The sequence below is a fragment of the Trichomonas vaginalis genome, chromosome III (genome assembly GCF_026262505.1).
Source record: "Trichomonas vaginalis G3 chromosome III, whole genome shotgun sequence".
Lineage (NCBI taxonomy): Eukaryota > Parabasalia > Trichomonadida > Trichomonadidae > Trichomonas > Trichomonas vaginalis.
This window is the reverse complement of record NC_067205.1, coordinates 27,328,971-27,347,982: the sequence shown is the minus strand read 5'-3', so window position 1 is coordinate 27,347,982 and position 19,012 is coordinate 27,328,971. Positions and strand designations below refer to the sequence as shown.

The 19,012-nt window shown below is 31.2% G+C and overlaps 5 protein-coding genes across 5 annotated transcripts, besides 1 other annotated feature; 3 read left to right on the top strand and 2 right to left on the bottom strand.

The window, feature by feature from the left end:
* Positions 1–801: 801 nt before the first annotated feature.
* TVAGG3_0773860 (calcium-binding protein family) lies at positions 802–1,321 on the top strand (the record flags this gene model as incomplete). The annotated part of the gene is made up of 1 exon (XM_001322414.2): positions 802–1,302. One exon carries the CDS (start codon positions 802–804, stop codon positions 1,300–1,302), a length of 501 nt encoding a protein of 166 aa, XP_001322449.1.
* A 48-nt stretch (positions 1,322–1,369) lies between these two features.
* On the top strand, positions 1,370–2,524 carry TVAGG3_0773850 (Initiator binding protein 39 kDa family; the record flags this gene model as incomplete). Its single annotated transcript, XM_001322413.1, has 1 exon — positions 1,370–2,524. One exon carries the CDS (start codon positions 1,370–1,372, stop codon positions 2,522–2,524), a length of 1,155 nt encoding a protein of 384 aa, XP_001322448.1.
* A 391-nt stretch (positions 2,525–2,915) lies between these two features.
* TVAGG3_0773840 (uncharacterized protein) lies at positions 2,916–7,043 on the bottom strand (the record flags this gene model as incomplete). Its single annotated transcript, XM_001322412.1, has 1 exon — positions 2,940–7,043. The coding sequence occupies one exon, from the start codon at positions 7,041–7,043 to the stop codon at positions 2,940–2,942; it is 4,104 nt and encodes a 1,367-aa protein (XP_001322447.1).
* A 381-nt stretch (positions 7,044–7,424) lies between these two features.
* Positions 7,425–11,658, bottom strand: TVAGG3_0773830 (adenylate cyclase protein; the record flags this gene model as incomplete). Its single annotated transcript, XM_001322411.1, has 1 exon — positions 7,464–11,507. One exon carries the CDS (start codon positions 11,505–11,507, stop codon positions 7,464–7,466), a length of 4,044 nt encoding a protein of 1,347 aa, XP_001322446.1.
* A 2,977-nt stretch (positions 11,659–14,635) lies between these two features.
* Positions 14,636–15,672: a mobile genetic element.
* Positions 15,673–17,132: 1,460 nt separating this feature from the next.
* Positions 17,133–18,735, top strand: TVAGG3_0773810 (ankyrin repeat protein family; the record flags this gene model as incomplete). Its single annotated transcript, XM_001322410.1, has 1 exon — positions 17,134–18,705. One exon carries the CDS (start codon positions 17,134–17,136, stop codon positions 18,703–18,705), a length of 1,572 nt encoding a protein of 523 aa, XP_001322445.1.
* Between the last annotated feature and the right edge of the window lie 277 nt (positions 18,736–19,012).

The window sequence follows — 19,012 nt, the reverse complement described above, 5'->3', positions numbered from 1 at the left end:
TTCAAATACAATAGTGATTTTTGACGAAAGATTAAAGTTCTGAAACTGTTTATCGATCATTATTCATAATGTAGAGCTCTATTATGATTCTACAACATTTTTCCTCTGTCGGATAATTCAAATAGAAAATTAAAGAGAAGGCACCCGCAGAAATAAACGAATGAATATTTTGGCGCAAAATTTTTTACATAAGTTAATTATAACATCTTCCTTGATAAAATGGTTAAAAATAAAATTCGTTGATATACCATTTTTTCACAGCATTTCAAAGAACTTTTCAAACCTTTTCAAAAGAGTTTTATACAAAACTTCAACATAATCAATCCTCTAATATATACAATAAAATAATCAAAATGAAAAACAATATAAAAATCCCGCCAAAAAAAGTTAAACAATAATGCAAATATTCATAAAAACATCACTAGAAACATTTTTTACTCTTACATTAATAACATCAAAGAAAATTCGGAGATTAATTTTAAATGAAATTTATTACTAACGTATTTAAGAATTTATATATGATACATCTATTCTCTATATTTTATACTTTTTGTTCGCACGTTAACGCAGAAATTCACTCAAATTATACGTTTTTTTAATCTGTTCACTAACGGACGAAACGATATATAAAAAAACGTACAATTCTTCTCAATATTTTCTACATTCAGTTGGATTTACTCATCATCCAAAGATAACTCTAATTAAATCGAAAATCAAGTGATTGAAAATCCGTTTTTTCCTTTCAATTTTTCGTAAACTAACAATTTCAGGGAACCTACTCAAAAACTGCATTTTTCCACAATGAGTGACGAGAGAATTGCCCAGTTCGAAAAGAAGTTCGATGAAATGGACACAGGCAAGGATGGCAAGATGAAGGCCAAGGAATTCAACGCTCTTTATGCCGAGCTCGAGGGCAAGGAATGCACACAGGAGGAATCAGACGTCATGTTCCGTGGCATTGATATCGATAACTCCGGCACAGTTACAAAGGAGGAATTCATGGACATGGTCAAGGCCGTTGTCAACAACGATGACCTCTACACATACAAGCTTATCTTCCGTGCCTTCGATAAGGATCGCTCTAAGGCCCTCGAATGCAAGGAAGTTATCGCTATCCACAAGTACTGCGGCAAGGAAGTTACACAGGAGCAGGTTGAAAAGTTCATGGTCGAAGAGACAGGCAAGAAGAATGGCAAGATCACATTCGCTATGCTCTACAAGCTCCTTACAGGCAAGAAGATCGCCGCTGAAACAGACCCATATGATGGCAAGCTTAAGTCCAAGTGCTGCCTCCTTCTTTAAATTTTTTAGCTAAACAGAGTTATCATATTTTTTAACGAATTTTTTTTTCAATTTACTTATCGTATTTATGACTGTTAGAAACGATCCCCCTCAGGAATTGAGGATTTCTGCTGATGAATTTCGTACACAAATACCACCTGAATTACTAGATAATCAGAGAACAAAAGGAAAAGCTCCTGTGAGTCAAGGATTTGCGTACAGATTATGGCACTTGCTTAAGTGGGCAAGTAATGACCCAATGAGGATGAATAATCTGGGTGCTAGATGGACAAGTCCAAATGAGTTTGCACTTGATAAATCTAGATATGCTGAAGTAATTAAATCACAACCTAACACAATCAACTTCAAGCTACGCTCTTGCAAATTCAACCAGAGTCAACCTAGAACATCAACATATACTTTTTGGAAATGTGAAGGTTTCACAGCACAGTCAACGGAAAACGACTTGATTGCAATTGACAATAAGAGGGATTCAAGCGAAGCATCGCCCCAATTTACGGATGAAGCATTGCATATACCTCTACTTGAGACAGTTCGCATTTATCCTCCAATCCCAGAGAACAATAACCGCTTTAAGAACGAAGCAATTTTCCTATGGGAGGAAATAGTTCCAAACCACTGCATCTGGGCTTACAGCTTGACACAGTTTATAGAAGCGGCCACAATGAAGTTCTGTGCCAGTTATTCAAAATCATCGTCTGGAGAAACTTTTACTTATGACGCTCAACAGACACAATTCTCGCAGTACTTAAAGAATTACAATTTAGACCTACACGATACTGCTAGAAAAATGCTTACTTATGTATTAACCCATAAAAATACGTATTGCATTACAATTCCAGAATTCTGCACTTTCTTCGCGCGTTTCGGACCCGACGATAGTGTACTGGAAAAGATACACCAACTTTTATGCTGCTCTAAAGCGTATAATGATTGGTTCAAGCCAGTTGAACAGACATTTGACCTTCACAAGCCAATTACAGGGTGTTATTCGAATACATTTGCAAACTGCTTCATAATCAAGCGTTCACAAGGAATAACCTTTCATGTTTACAATCAACCTTTCTTCCAAGGTCCGGTTGGCTTCTTATTTGATGAGTCAGATAAGAACTTTAATACATGGCATGCTGTTTTCGAGATGATGAGCTGCCAACAGATCCAATATCAGGCAAATCCAGCTGATATGGATATTTCCGTTTTCAATTACCAGAATATTGTATAGTTCCTTTATATAATATTCAATTTGTGTAAGATTGAAGATCATTTTGTTTTTTAAATCTATATGTTACTTATTTCGAATTTCTTTTTCACAACAACTCAATTATTTTCTATATAGCATTGTGTATTCAATGACACATATCATTTGTATGAATGTTATTAGGGATACCAATAAAACAATAATGCTCGACCGTTAATTATTATCTTCATTTGGATTAAATCATTAATTTCCATTTATAGTATCTAATTGCAAACACAATTGGAAATACAAAGATTGGCTATATCATGGTGCGGTAATAATTGTTTTATGATTTTATGGATTTTATCAATACAAGCAGGCTGACCATTTACCAAAGAATCCTTATTAAAAGATGGAAAAAGGTATTATCATTTATAAAGAATACAAACAAAGTTAAATTTTATTTATAAGGTGAAATATATTGAACGGCACTAAGTAAATCTGGGATCTTATATGGATCAGAACTACCTACAGTGTCGTTTCTAACAATTGTAACAGGTATAGCTTCACGCCATATCGGCTGATTCTTCTCTACTTCAACGCAAGGATTCATTTGTGGGTGAATCGAATCAAGCAATAATTCTATATTTCTGCGGGTTAATTGGCCAAATGCAATAGAAAATGAGATTTCGAAGTCAGTTGTATCGAAAACAAAGTTCTTTGCTAAGAGCATTCTTAGCTGTAACAATTTATCTTTCTCTTGTTGAGCAATCTTTTCTCCTAAAAGTGGTAAACATAAGATATCAGGACGTATTCCGCCTTTTACAGCATTTCTTGAAGTATTTGCAATACAAACAGTTAATGATTCTTTGAGTTGCTTGTCATCAAACTTGAAATCAATCTGTTTGGCTTGATTGGAAATATCAGATAAAGATTGACTTGTTTTTGGCATTGCAAAGTTAAATGTAACGTGTCTCAACTCTCTATTACCAGATGACAACTGCGCGGAGTCATCTGATGAATTGGATAGACTAGATGTTCTTAATACGTTTGAAGGCCTCATATTAACCAAAGGAGGAGGAAGAATTGGTTGAGTTGAAATGCTATGGTGCATTTCTAATATTGAATCATCGTCAACTGAGTTATCTTCATTAGATGCAACTTCTTCTTTGTCTCCACTCGAATCTGGTGGAGAGATAATATCAACATCTTCATGATTATTATCTAATTGAGGCATTACGCTGATGTTTCTTGGCTTTTCTTCCTCTTCTTCATCTGAATTTGAACTTTCAAGTTGAATTACGAATTTACTTGTCTTAACTGAAGGACTTACAAGGATACTGCTTGGAATCGACATAAATTGTTCGCTTCCACTAGAATATTTTGAGATCAAAGTATCTTCTGTGGGAGACTTACCTCCTTTGTCATCATTCTGAGGGATCTCAAGCTTAACAATAGGAACCCGCTCTGGTTCCTCTTCTTCTTCCGGAATATCAATCTTGATTGGAATAATTTCTGGGATTTGCTTGGTATCATCTTTACTATTTTCTTCTTCATGGTGTTCTTCTTCAGGAACTTCATGTTCGTTTGGCTTTTGTTGTTCTTCAGATTCAATTTTTTCTTCTTTTTCGATAACAACAAATTCTTTAAGCTGATCAAATGAAGACTTAACCAAGTTATCAACGATGCCATCAAATAAATCAGGGAAATCTTTTTCTTTGATCTTCAAGTGCTTCTTTTCAGAACTATGCTTGTAATGACTGATAACATCTTTAATTGCATCAGTTGTCTGACAAATAGCATAGTTAGCCGCAGAAATAATTGCAGTTTGAAGTGATTCTGATAAAAATTCGTCTTTTGTCTGGCCAATCGGAATCATTTCGTATCTTTTAGCAGTTGCACATACTAATATATCGTTAATAGGAGTTAAACAGTCATCAAAGCTTGATTTAATTACAGAATCTGTCATTTCTTGAATTGTGCAATCAAAGAACATACCAAAGTCCTTTATTGTTGATGTTAAATCGTGCTCTTCTGGCTTTTGTTCATTATTTTCTTCTTCTGGTGAAATGTTTCTTTCTTTTGGAGGAAGAACAATTTCTTTGGGAAGAGAATAAGAATCTTCGCTTGATTCACTAGATACACTTGCATTATCTTTCGTTTCTCCATCTTTCTTCGGAGAAGATTTGGATTCCAAATCTAATTTCTCTTCTTTTTCATTTTCTTTCTGCTTATCATCATTACTTTCATGATTGTTTTCATCTACTTCATTCGGTTTTTCATTATTGTCTTCTTCCTCCGCGGAATTCTGTTGATCGTTCGTTTTCATATTGAATTGATCGAGAGAATCAACTGCAAGCATTTGCTTATTCAACATATCACACATATCATTCTCCAGATTCTTGGAAATTTGAGAGAATAATTCGTTATCATCAAATTTAAGATTTTTAGAACTCTGATCGTCTTTGGAAGTCTTATCTGCAAAATTCTTTATGGGTGAGAGGAGAGCATTTAATGCTCCAATTATTTTTTCCTTCGTTGAATTTTGAATTTCAGAATTATTTTCAGATTTTTCTTCTTTAGGAGCAGGATCTACTGTTTCAACTGTAGTTTCTATTGTTGTTGTAGTTGTTTGGTCTTCATTTTGAGATTTTGACTTCGATTTCTTCTTCTTTTTACGAAGACTCTGAGTTTCATTGGTTTCTGGTGTTTCTTTAACAGGAGTTAACTTCTTTGGTGTGGAATCCACTGATTTATTCCGTTTTTTATGATGTTTGTGCTTTTGTGGAATATCCATCGTTGAATAATGATTTGGAGAAGTTTCTTCTTCTTGTGTTGGATACATCTTGGTTTTTCTTTGTCTTTGTGGAGTTTTGGCGTGCTTCTTTTTCTTCTTTGGAGGAGATTCAGGTTCATCTTCTTTAATTTCTTCTCCTTTTGTTACAGAATCAATTGAAATCAAGATATTATCAGTCTGATTCTGTAACAAAAATTCTAACTCGTCGTTAAGCATTTTTTCCAACTCATTTTGAATTTCATCAACTTTTTGTTTCTTTGATTTCTTTTTCTTTGGAGATTTAACATTTGGCATAGGAAGAAACGGAGGAAGTTTCTTAGTTGCACTGCTTGGATTTTCTTCTTCTTGGACTTTTCTTTTCCTTTTTACATGAGGAGAAACAGAATTTGCAAATCTTGGCTGAGGAACATGGACAATTGGAGTACACAAATCCTCTGAAATACTGTCAAAGTAGCCTTTGCCGCTTTTGACGCTTTGTGGAGAATTATTTAGATCTCTTGATTTTACAGAGATTTGTTCTTCAGAATTGTTATTAGGAACATCTTGATATTCATTGTTTTTATGCTTTTTGATCTTCTTTCTTTGTGGTGTTGGATTATTTTTATCATTTTCTTCAGAAACGTTCGAAATCTTAACTTTCTTGACTTTCTTCTTCTTTGGAGATGAAGTAGATGTATTGTCTGTAGTAGAAACATTATTTTCTTGAGATATCTGAGGAATTTCTGGTATTTTCTCAAATTTCTCAAGATTTCTAGCAGACATCTTGATAAAATCAAACATTGATGCTGAAAATCCAACTTTTGGACGATATAAATTTTGATAATTTTCGATATCTTGAATTTTTTGAGATTGTACAATTGTGTTGAGCGTTTTCATGCTGTCAAAGTCAGGTTTAGTTACAAAATCATCGACTTTTGTTGAAATGGTTGGAGATACAATCAAATCCATCGTAATGTTGGTTTCAATTGATTGTAAGTAGGATAATCGTGAATACCATAAGGAAAATGATCTTTGCAACAAGTAAATTCTCGATTCTTCTTTTTCTTTTTCATTAACGAATTTTACTAATTTTTCTTTGAGATCGATAAAGCGTTTGTAGTTTATGTATTTCTTAGACTTACTACGAATTCTCTGTAGCTTTAGTTTTGTCGTAAAAGCAGTCCATTTTGATAGATTTGAATGAGTATTTTTTGGAATGTTTATCGGAGATTTTTGACATAAATCCATCAAAGATTTCCATTTCATAAACTTTTGCTTCTTTTTATCCAATAATTTATTTCGCCATTTGTTCAAATACTTTTTATAAAGGTATTTACTAGCTGTTGATTGTTTACGTGGTATTTTCTTAACTTTTTTGCTCTTAACTTCTTTGTCATTTGTAAAAAAATTCCAATAATCTAAATTTGAAATTCCACTTCTCGATGATGAGTCTGAAATGATGGATATATGAGACTTTTTGTCGAAATGAGAATGACTTGTAACTAATTCATGCTTTTGTTTCCATTTTCCAAAATATAATTTCATATAAAAAAGTTGAATCTTCTTATAACCATCATGAAAGAGTTTAACTTGAGAAAATTGTTCTCGCTTTTCTAGTAACTTATATCGATTAGTTATCAATCTCCATAATACTTCGTGATATTCTTGAGTCGCAACAGATCGATATATCTGATTTAGTTCAGACACATCAAATGCCTGATAGGAAGATTCTGTTAATGCTTGGCAAAGATCATCTTCAAATATGAAAATTCCCTCTTTGCGTAGCATTTTTTACCTGAATTTTTTCAAAAATCTGAAATTTTATAGGATTTATTAAGTATATAAAGCACTCATTCAATTATAAATAAATTTCAAAAGAAACTGTTCTCAAAAAATCGTCAACTCCTGGAAAATGAAAAAAGATCTCAAAATCACATGGCACTGAAAGCATCTGAACATTCAAATCTAACAAGCTAACGTCGAATTTTAAGTTCCCCAATGTTTAAATAAATAATAATCAGATTTAGAACTAAATTTCCATGAATTTAGAATAAAATCTCAAGAACAGGAGGATATTTACTAAGGTAACATGAATGACAATTTCAAAACAGTATAGAATCTTTATAATTATGGTAAAAATAATTTAAATTTTGAATGAATAATTTATAAATAACATACAAACATAATATATATAAAATAACAATATAATTAATTACTCTCGAATTGCATTCCAATATAAGAATGCAAGACATATAATTGCTTCTCAACAGGTCTTATTGGCTGGAATTTGACGTAAGGAGTTGTATTTTCCAGCTGTTGATAAGCATTTTCATACAAAACTAATTTTCCTGGTGGAACAATGTCAATAAAATCATAAGTTTCGACCAAAAGTTTTGACAACATGTCGAAAACTGTTTTAGATATTCCACACATCAAACCATAAACAGGACCACCGTAATTGATAATTCCTGAAAGGAATGAATGAAATTCAAGTGATTTATTGATAGATGCCGCGCATTCAGAAGCGAAATGAGCCAAAGAAGTTACAGAATCATTTGGTTTTTCTTCAACGAAAAATCCAGAGACGTAAATGAAAACACCATTAAAAGTTCTTATCCTATGAATATTTGGATAATTTTCTGCAATTCTATCCATTATAGACATAGCAATTTCCGTAATATCAGTCACATCCAATCTACTAACTTTAGTACCAATATCTGTTTGTCTTTTCAATGTAATAGACATAACAGCACAACCTTTACAAGTGAAATAATTCGGCATCTTGTTTTCCATCATCATATTCGCTACAGGAGAAGGAACTAATCTCTCAAGAAATATTCTAACTTTCTTATCTAACAATGTAACTTCTTGTTTCAGTTCCTCAATTCTCGATTGATTTCTCATCAACAAACCAAAAACTAAATTTCCATTATGAGAAATCGGAACCAAAAACGAACTAAAATTAACTTCATTTCCTTCTTTTGTATATGCTTTAATATTAAACTGATGTTTCGCACGAATTCCTAATGGTGTATACATTAATTTAATGTAATCAAACATTTCTTTGTTTTCTTTTTTGGGAATGATTTTATGGACTTTTTCATTTAAAATGTCTTCTCTAGTGAATCCAAGTTGTGCAGTTATTTGCTTGTTCATGTCAATGATATTATTCTCACTGTTAAAGAATAAAACAGGATCAAACAACTGCGAAATGATTGTGTCAGAGAATTCAACCAAATTTATTGATTTTTTGTCATTTTGCGCTCCAGGAGTAAAAGAATTAATCATAATTGATTCTGTTGGAGAATACTTCGAATGCAGGACTAATACAAGTCTTCTTATATCTTTCATTGTGTGTTTGAACACTGTTGTATATCTATAATACAAAACAATGAAAATTAAAATCAAAATAAAAACTAAAAACCAAAAAATTGTTTCTGTTTCTCTTGCATAAGTTAGAGAAGAATAAAGTTGTTTCGTCTTGTAATGATCAACAATAAAAGAACTTGTAGATATTGTTATATTAGTAATAATAGATAATTTCTCTGAGAAACTGTAATTTTCAAGATTTTCAATGAAATTATTCCAAATTAGAATAATTTTATCGAGCTCTGTGTTGTTTTTCTCAGTGTAATTAACCTTCTGTGGTATATTGACATAAATTGATGAATTACCAGTGATGTTCGATAACATGCTGCTGATTTCTAAGAACAAATAACTCGATTTGTTGAGTAAATGTTCAAATTCAACACTTTTCGTGGAAATATCAACAACAGATGCCGAAAAATAATAAATAACAAAGAAACAAATAACATACCTAAAAATAAATATGAAGACGATGTAAACAAAAAGTGTCAAGTTTCTGGCCGGATCGAAAATGGATAATTGGATTGGCATTTTAAGGGATTTGTCAATGAGTTCAGTGTAATCATTCATGTCATCGAAATTCTGCTGGTAATCATCTGCTTCTATTTCTTCTAAGTCTAATGCGCCGTCATCGTTCAATTCGTGGTCTTCTGTTCGATATGAAGGCTGGTGATGTATCTGTACGTAAAGGGAAGACCTGAATTCATCAAGAGTTTGGGTCTCTATCGCACTAAAAACGTTTAATGCTTTCCGAATTCCAGATTTCGCACTATACAACAGACATATTGCCACGAAAACCATTAAAACAATGGTAGCAATGGTCGTATGCACAATGTGATTCGTCCTTACCTTCATTTTGATTGAAGATGCGCAGTCAATGTATCTATCAATTAAAGGAGTGAACAAACCATACATATATACGAGGCTTTGATGTCCATCCTGCAAGGCCTTCCAGTAATAAGGGTCATCTTTCGTTTGTATGAACAATTTCGAACAAAAATTATAAAATTTTTCTTTGAAATTGATCAATTCTGAGCTTTCTACATTGATAACCCTCTGATTGTCTTTGGGACACTTCGCTACATTGAGATATTGTGCTAAAATGTGATATCCGATCCATTTGTACTTTGATGGCAAAGAATTGTTTCCTAAAGTGTAATTCATTGAATTTAGGAACCATTCGATGTTCACAATAGTATAATACGACTTAAAGAAGGAAGGAGAGTGCATGTAATTGAAGAAAGCATCAGGAATGAACTCAATAGAATTCGTATATTTGTACATAGTCATTGGAGGGAAGAAAAGATCAACTATTATACATAAAGAAAGGAATTTGAAGCACATTAATGACGTATCTGATGTAGAATCCAAAGCTTTTTGATTCATAATCTTTTTACTGAATTCGTCTTGAGAATCTGACTCATAACCTAACGTGTTCGATGATACAATGACTTCTGGCTTCATTTCTCCTGTTTGAATCAAAGATCCTTTCAAATTTTGAACTTTTTCGTTGATTTTGTTGATGAGAACATGATCTCCAGCACATTTATACAGGTAATCACTGAACATAAACAGCAAATCCTGTGATAAAGGTGTTGATGAAACAGAATAGTTGCACATCTGTTTGAAACTGTGGGACATCAATGCGAAATTGACAATGAGATTGTATTTGTACTTGAAATACTGTGAATCGCAAAGAGAATTTGAAAAAGCGTATAATGCGATTTTTGTCTTCAGTTTTTCGTTTTGAAGGAAGCTGATTCTCTCGGATATGTCTATTTCTGATAATCTGTACTTGTTCATTTCGTATTGGAGCTCACACAAGAAGTGTTTTGCAGAAATTGACAATTTCTTAATATCTATTTGGAAAAGCTTCTCACGGATCCTGTGTGGTATTGATGAGCTGATCATAAGCATTTTGGCGCATTCTATTGTCAACTCTTCACTTCTATCTGAATCAATTGCTGCAATTAGCAGAGAATGGAGATCTTCGTAGTCAGTAACTAACGCAAAGTGTAGAAGAGACTTATGACGAGGTTCTGAGATGTTCGGAAGCCGAATATAGTTAAAATCATCTCCATCAGAAAGATTTCCCAAATATTTGTCAAAAGAACGTTGGTAAAATCTACATCCGATAGTGAAAAACACATGGGAGATGAAAGAATTCCATATTGGATAAGTAATGAAAAATGACAAAATCATGAAGATTAAACTGATATGTCCGGCATAGTAGGATATCTCTAGTGTTAGATATGTTAATGAAACACCGTAGATCTCAAAACCGTAAGAATTTGAGAATTTTGTAAAATATGGGAAGGAAAAGTTCCAAAAAAGCAGGCAAATAGAGGCTAACCAGCTCAAACCTAGGCATGGAAATATTCCTCTGGCATAAACCTTTCGAATTGCCCATGTTTGCTGAACAAGATTTATAACTAAGTTGACATAGAAGAAATGCAAGTGTTTCCAGAAAGAGTAGCATGGAGAATCCCTTTTTGTAATACTATAATGGAAAAGCGCACCAATGAAAGTGTAAATATTATATATAATAAAGGAAAAAATGGCAGAAGATAAATAAAAATAAGGCTGTTCGCCGAGAATAAGCTTTTCTATGTAATGCCACATGCATGATGCTGTATAATTCACTAAAACTGGTGCCAAATCTTGCAAAATGAAACAAATAGGGGCTTGTGCATGATGAAAAACCAACTGGTCACGTCTAAAGTAGTAATATGTTAGATAGAGTGTGAAGAAGATCGCAAAAGCCAGTAAAAAGATAGTAAAATAGTTTGTTCCAAGAAATTCAGGTGAGATTACCTGATAAATGATGGTACCAAAAAACCTTGCATATGTTGAGTCATTGAGAGTGCTGATTGTCAATGGAAACATCGATAATTTAAAAAACCAAAATACTGGAAGCAGCATTTCAATCATAAATTTGAAAGTAGCAAATTTATCCTGCTTAGATGTGACTAAATGAAAGAAATGGAAGAAATTGCTCCATCCACGAAGATTATTCGTAATAGGGAAGCAAATTGAATCCATCTTTTTCAAAATTGTGAAAAAAAAGACCCTCAAAAATAATTCAAAATGTTTAAAAACTAATTATTTTTTATCTATACAGTAGAAAAAATCGGTCCAAATCCGTCGAAGAAAAATTCAATTCTTCTGAAAATAGCAAAATTGTTAGTTATGCTCTATGTATATTGTTAACATCAATATTTCTTATCGATTTTTTTGTAAGATTATTAAAAAGTGACGAATATTTCAAATTGTGAAAGGTTAAAAAAATGCTAGGCTGATTCCCAAACATCAAAAAGTAAGTTCCAATCATAGTAAAATATATTGGAAACTTATTTCCACATCCTAAATTTAATCAAATAGTCCAAATTTACCTTATTCTTTATATTTTAAGGCTAAAAGATAACGCATTGGCAGAAAATACATAAATATCAATAAACTATCATTCAATAATTGTTTTTTTATGTTTTACAAGATCTTCGTTTTCCATGGTTAGAATTAGAATTCAATTGCATACTGATTCCAATATTTATGCATTGATCTATGAAGGTACAAGATTTCAAGCATTACTTTTGATTAAAATTTTACCATAATTTCCTTGTTCTTTATTTCTTTTAATTAGGAAGCATTCAAAATATGTTGGATAGTAATTACCAACATATCATCCAATAAGGATGCAGTTTTGAGGACGATCTGGATTTCATTTTCAAAAAAAAAAACGAATCCGTTCTCCCAAAGGTGGATATAGTCAAATTTCAAAATATTTGGGGAGATCTATTCAATTATGACAATGTGAATAAAGAATTTCAGCTGTTTCTTTTCTATTATAAATTGCTGCAGCATGAAGAGCCGTTTTTCCATCTTATCTATTTCATTGATATTCAAACCCTGTGAAATAAAAAGCTCAGCTGTTTCTTTTCTGTTTTCCCAAGCTGCATAATGAAGAGTAGTTAGTCCATATTTTTTTTTGTATTGATACATGTACTATATGAGATGCAATATTCATAAAGGGAAGGAATAAACAAAACATTTGCTAACATATCATTAGTCTGTATGAAATAAAAATGATTCAAGATTATTACAATCTACATAATTCTTTAAATTGATCTATACATATTACTAATTCTTCAAGAATGCTGCAATATCAATGTTATGAACTTTGCAATTTTTTTCATGTTAGTTTTTGAAATTTCAAGCATGAGCTCATTATCTCTTTCAGCCTAATCATATATCAGTCACTTCTGAGTCAATTTATCCAAATCATCAGACTTGTCTAATTAGCTCCATAAATTTTTAAAAACAAGAAGATTAATTTAAACTTAGCATGATTTCTCAAATTAAATATGTTTGAATTTTATTCTTGGACATGAAGTCTTGATGTTTACATCTGAATCGTGTGAAATAAGTCATGAAACGACATCATGATATACCGTGAATACTGCATAATTTTCATAGATTTTCTTCTGATCTTCAGAAAGAAAGAACTTCTCGGTAACAAATTTAATTACATGATTTGATAATTTCTTATCGTTTAATAATTAACAAAACAAAAATAGAAAACTTTCCGAAAATAGATTTTTTGCATGGACGTAATGAAAAATTTTTCTTTTCTTTCTTTGGTTCAAATAATAATACAGAATCAAAATTTGCATCACATGGTCCTAAATCAATGAACTTTAAAATAATCTTAAATGAAGATTCACCTTGATTTGATGTATAAGCACTTCCTATAGATGAAAAATTATCAATACTACATTGATGTATATAAATCTGTCCATCAAATAAAGATCCATCTTTACTCTGTTGATTGCTTTGGAAAGATGAATAAAAAATATCTACTCTATCACCTGAAACAACTAATCCCGAATATTCACCTTTATATTGAGAATTATTTATATAATTACATCGTTCAATTCTTCCTGTACAATGATAAAACTCAGTAATAGTATGTCCAGTTGCAGTTAGATTCTCAAAATTACAAAATGAAATTTTTATTGTTGATTCAATGTGCTGATAATCAAAACCCGGTCTATTTGATGAAATACAGTTAGAAATGTTTGCTTTTGAAAGAGATCCAATTGCTTTATATTGTTCAATCATACTATCTACTGAACTATTTCCTCCATTACAAATGGATCCTCGGAGGATTGTTGTGTTGATTTTTGCCCAGAAAGAAATAAATTGCCCGATTGATGGAGTTCGATTTTCAAATGAACAAAATTTATCAATAATAATGGCAGTATTATTAGTATTAGATATAAATAGTGTACCAGGACCTTGTTCAAAAACTGTTTCAAAAAGTAAAATCCAGTAGTCAACTTTATCTGTGAAATTAACTGCTCTATTTTGAAGGTTGATGAACTTGCAAATGTAAGCAAAGCATTTGTTATATGTTGCTGTGACATTCTCAACTTTACCTGTAATGACCTCTGAAGGAGGATCAATTCCTTCATAATAGTGATGCCAAATACTATTTTGATCATCATTTCTTTGAAAATATCTATCAAAAAACACATCAGGAAAATATAATAATAATATTGAGGATAACACTATAACTTATTCATTCGTGCTCATTATAATATAAATGTAAAGGATGAAATGAAGAAACTGATGTAATTCCTGAAAAAGTGACAATCTCATCATTTTTGTCACATAAATATCGTCACTTTTTCAAATTGTATGGACTATAAAGATGATGAATTTTTTAACATTCAAAGAGAAATTCCTATTGATGAGAAGCAATATGAACTTAAATTCAACCAATTCAAATCGCTTTATGAACTATCTCAATCACATCTAAATGATAAAAATTATATTTTAGCCTGCAATGTTGCATCACGTCTATCAATCAAATTTATTGAAGATCCAACATATATTGATTATTTAAATGATGCAATGGCTTCTAAAATGTGTTTGGAGATTTTAAACAATTTATCTGTTGAAAATACTTCTCAAGAAGTCGTATATCTTATATGTTTTTTTTGAAAAAGTGTTAAGGGTGCACCCGCATGTACGTTTATTTGAGAGGAGGATTACCCTCTCAATTTTGAAAGCTTCGTTAACTTAATATCTCGATGAATATTTGATTAAAATTGAATTTGCCCATACCAATATATCTGATACAATATCTTTAAGTTTTACTAAAAAGAATTTTTTAAAATTCCTGCAGATTCGGGGATTTTTAAATTTTTTGATTTTTTTCGAAAATTTTTCGGAAAAAAAATATTTTCAGAAGAGCCTTAACGGCTAAGTTTTATGTTTAATGTTGAGTATTAAAAAGAATGGGCATCTGATATAGCCATCATATATCCCAGAAGCAAATAAAAATTCTGACTTTTTAAGCATAAAAAATGAAATTTTATTTTTTGCAAAAAACAGGCCACACGGATGTACGTTTATTTGAGAGGAGGAGGATTAAATTTTTGAAAGCACTAAAATTTGTAAATATGCTAGTTATATAATAATATGCATTATTTTAAAAAATAAAAATTAAAGCACGTTGAAATCTTTTTTGATGAATTTTTACAAAAGCTACTCAGGATAATGCAAGATATGAGTAGTTAAACATAAATTTCAAATCAGATTTTACTTATAATAAATATTTTAAATTTCCGAAAATTAAGTTCAGATCGACTCTATACGTAGTAAATACTAAATAAGGTGCCAAAAACCTATTAAACAGTATCAAAACTATCAAGATTGTAATGTTTTTGAAGAAAAATTTATAGAATTATGGACTTCAAACAGATATTATGTAAATAAAAATAATATAATGAATTTATTTATTCGTATAATAGCAGTAATAAGTCGATTATTCACTTCTACTTCTGAGATTTGAATTTAATTTCGACAGAAAAAGAGATTCAAGAGGAAAATACTAGGGGATACAAACAGCCACCATGACAGGATTATTATGGAGCCAAGTTGTATTTTTTGATATTTTTAGAGTTTTCCTACCTATTTAGGTACCAAGTTATTGCTTAAAAATTAAGGTTCTAAATTCTGAAGTTTACATGATCCTCCCGGGCGCACCCTTAAGGTATACTCAGATTGAAGAAGAAGAAATTGCAAATTCCAATTTAATTTCATTTTTGATACAAGGACTAGATAAGGAGAGAGATGTTGTGTATTTTGTTAAAGTTTCATACGAGATGCTTTCCAGTTTGTTTTATAAATTCCATTCACTTTTGGAAACTTTTTATGAATGCAATGGCATTGAAATGATGCTGGAACAAATAGAAAGGATTGAGTATAAAGAAGAAGACATAATATTTGGAGATATAGGCTTTATTACAAATATAATAATTCAAAATAATCCTCCAAGAGAAATTGCAGAAAAATTGAGCATGGTCCTAACCATAATATACGGATATCATATGTATGACATTGGATCTCAAATTGTTGCTTCTTATCTTGATCATTTTCCAGATATAATCGAATATTTTATAGAAAATGATATTTTGGAAATAGTTTTCTCATCCTTACCTTATGTCAATGGGAAAATATCCGAAATGCCTCGAGAAAAGCCAATTCGTGAAAAAATGTCAAAAGATTATGAAATTGATAGAAAATCTATTATTAATTCATATACGATATATAATATAATCATCTCAAAATTAGATCCGCCAATGATAGATAGAATAATAACAACTTCTACTCTTGAAGAGTTTATTTCGTGTGCCACATCAGATATATGGGATTATTCTATTTATGCCATCAATTTTTTCATTAATTATTCATTAAAGGATTCATTATTTGCTAAGAATTTGTTTGATTCTAATTTTTTTGGATTTTATATTTCAAACTGGGAAAGAATTCCCGCCAAAATAAGACTTTCTGTCTCTAATTTAATACTTGAAATTCTACATTCCCTATTAAATACTGATGTAATCGTAATTGAGGATCAAATCTGGAAATTATTAATTGATCTATGTTCAGATGCAGACGATCAAGCAATAAATAACAAACTAATATGTTTGATAGACTCTATTATCGATCAAAATCCTGCTAAATTTGCTGAATTTGCTGAACAAATAGATGAGTTTGAAGTAGATGAAGAATTCTACTCAAAACAGCAGCACATCCTAGATTCAATTGCATCCATCGAAAATCCTACTACGTAATCCTTCTAATGTTCAATGTTACCCCAATTTTTTTTACATCAGCATGTTCGAAAATCGTACATTCATTTTTGACATCATTGTTTTTAATGTACTTATGGCAAACATTGGTTAATCATAAAAGAAAATAATTCTTGAAAATTGATTCCACTCAAAAAATAGGGCTTTAGCTTTCCTTTAAGAACTTTTAGATTTGGTATCTGATATAATATTATATCTGTAGCATGCAAGAACATATTCAAGAAAAAAAAAATTCAATAAAATACAAATTGTATTAGAATTAGACATGCTTATCCATATGCAAATAAAACATGATTTTATTTTTGTTCACATTTTGTATAGTAACGATTTTTTTTCCAAAAAAGAAACAGGACATGGATCTGAATTTCGAATACATTGCTGCTCATATCAGCAATTACATTAACAATGAAAACTTCTTTGATACATTTGATATCGAAAACATCAAAACAATCATGAAATATACACGTTTGACAGCTGATCAATACGTTACTCTTCTCAAACAATCTCATTCAACTATCAATACCAAAGACTTATATATCTGTACACGAAAAGCAAATGTTACTATCAAAAACATCGAAGAAATCGTTTTAATTCTGAAATCTGTAAATAGATACATGAAATTCAGTATATTTGATGGTATTATTGATTTTTTAAAACAGAATGAGAAAGTAATAAACTATTCTACGAACGAGAAAGCTTTTCAAAATAAAAATGAAAATGAAAGTGAAAATGCGACCAAAGATATGACAATCAGTCAAACTAATGAAAATTACAATCATTCACGAGATATTTTAACTAAAATTACAGAACTTAAGGAATCTAGTGATTTTGAAACCGTTTACAAATTCCTTGATGAACTTTCTTCGAAAAGAAACCATGAAATGATTTCAAAATCAATCGAAGAAGGACTTTGGCAAAAGATTGCTCCTGAAAAAGATAAATGGGATCCTGATAGGAATATTCTTCACTTTGCAATTGAAAATGGAAATCTTAGACTTGTTCAATCACTCATCGAATGTGGTTGTGATAAAGAAGCCAAAGATAATAAAGGATTTACTCCCCTCATTTGGGCATCAGCTAATGGTAAACTTGACATTGTTAAATATCTTATCTCAGTTGGAGCTAATAAAGAAGCAAAGAATAAACCTGGATATACACCACTCATTTATGCATCAGAAGAAGGTCATCTTGAAGTTGTTAAATATCTTATCTCTGTTGGAGCTGATAAAGAAGCAAAGACTAATTATGGATCTACTCCACTCACTCAGGCATCACTTGGTGATAAACTTGATGTTGTTCAATATCTTATCTCAGTTGGAGCTAATAAAGAAGCAAAGACTAATTATGGATCTACTCCACTCACTCAGGCATCACTTGGTGATAAACTTGATGTTGTTCAATATCTTATCTCAGTTGGAGCTAATAAAGAAGCAAAGACTAATTATGGATCTACTCCACTCACTCAGGCATCACTTGGTGATAAACTTGATGTTGTTCAATATCTTATCTCAGTTGGAGCTAATAAAGAAGCAAAGACTAATTATGGATCTACTCCACTCACTCAGGCATCACTTGGTGATAAACTTGATGTTGTTCAATATCTTATCTCAGTTGGAGCTAATAAAGAAGCAAAGACTAATTATGGATCTACTCCACTCACTCAGGCATCACTTGGTGATAAACTTGATGTTGTTCAATATCTTATCTCAGTTGGAGCTAATAAAGAAGCAAAAGATTACCTTGGATATACTCCACTCCTTTGGGCATCAAGATATGGTAAACTTGACGTTGTTCAATATCTTATCTCAATTGGAGCTAATAAAGAAGAAAAAGAAAATAAAGTTATAGATCCGTATTTTTCCCAAGTGAGCGGGGTATCTCTAATCCCAGCCCTATCGTCCTCCCAGTGTCAGTTTTTAATATAAAATCCAAAATTTTTTAAAAAATAAAAATTTCGAGAAATTTTTTAAGTTTTTTTTCTTTGATTTCAATAATACAAAATAAATTTGGGAGTAAAAAGACACTATTTAATGAAATTCATATGAGTGAATTAAGGGTTTCGTTTTGCGAAAAAAACATACAATACGCAATTTCGCTAAAAAAACATTTAGCTAGCAATTTCGACCTTTGACTCCACTCAAGACGTCACTTTTTTAATTTTGCGGTATCATATTTTTGGAAAATCTTTATGAATATTATATAAAAAGTCTCTTTAATATCTATATTTCATAT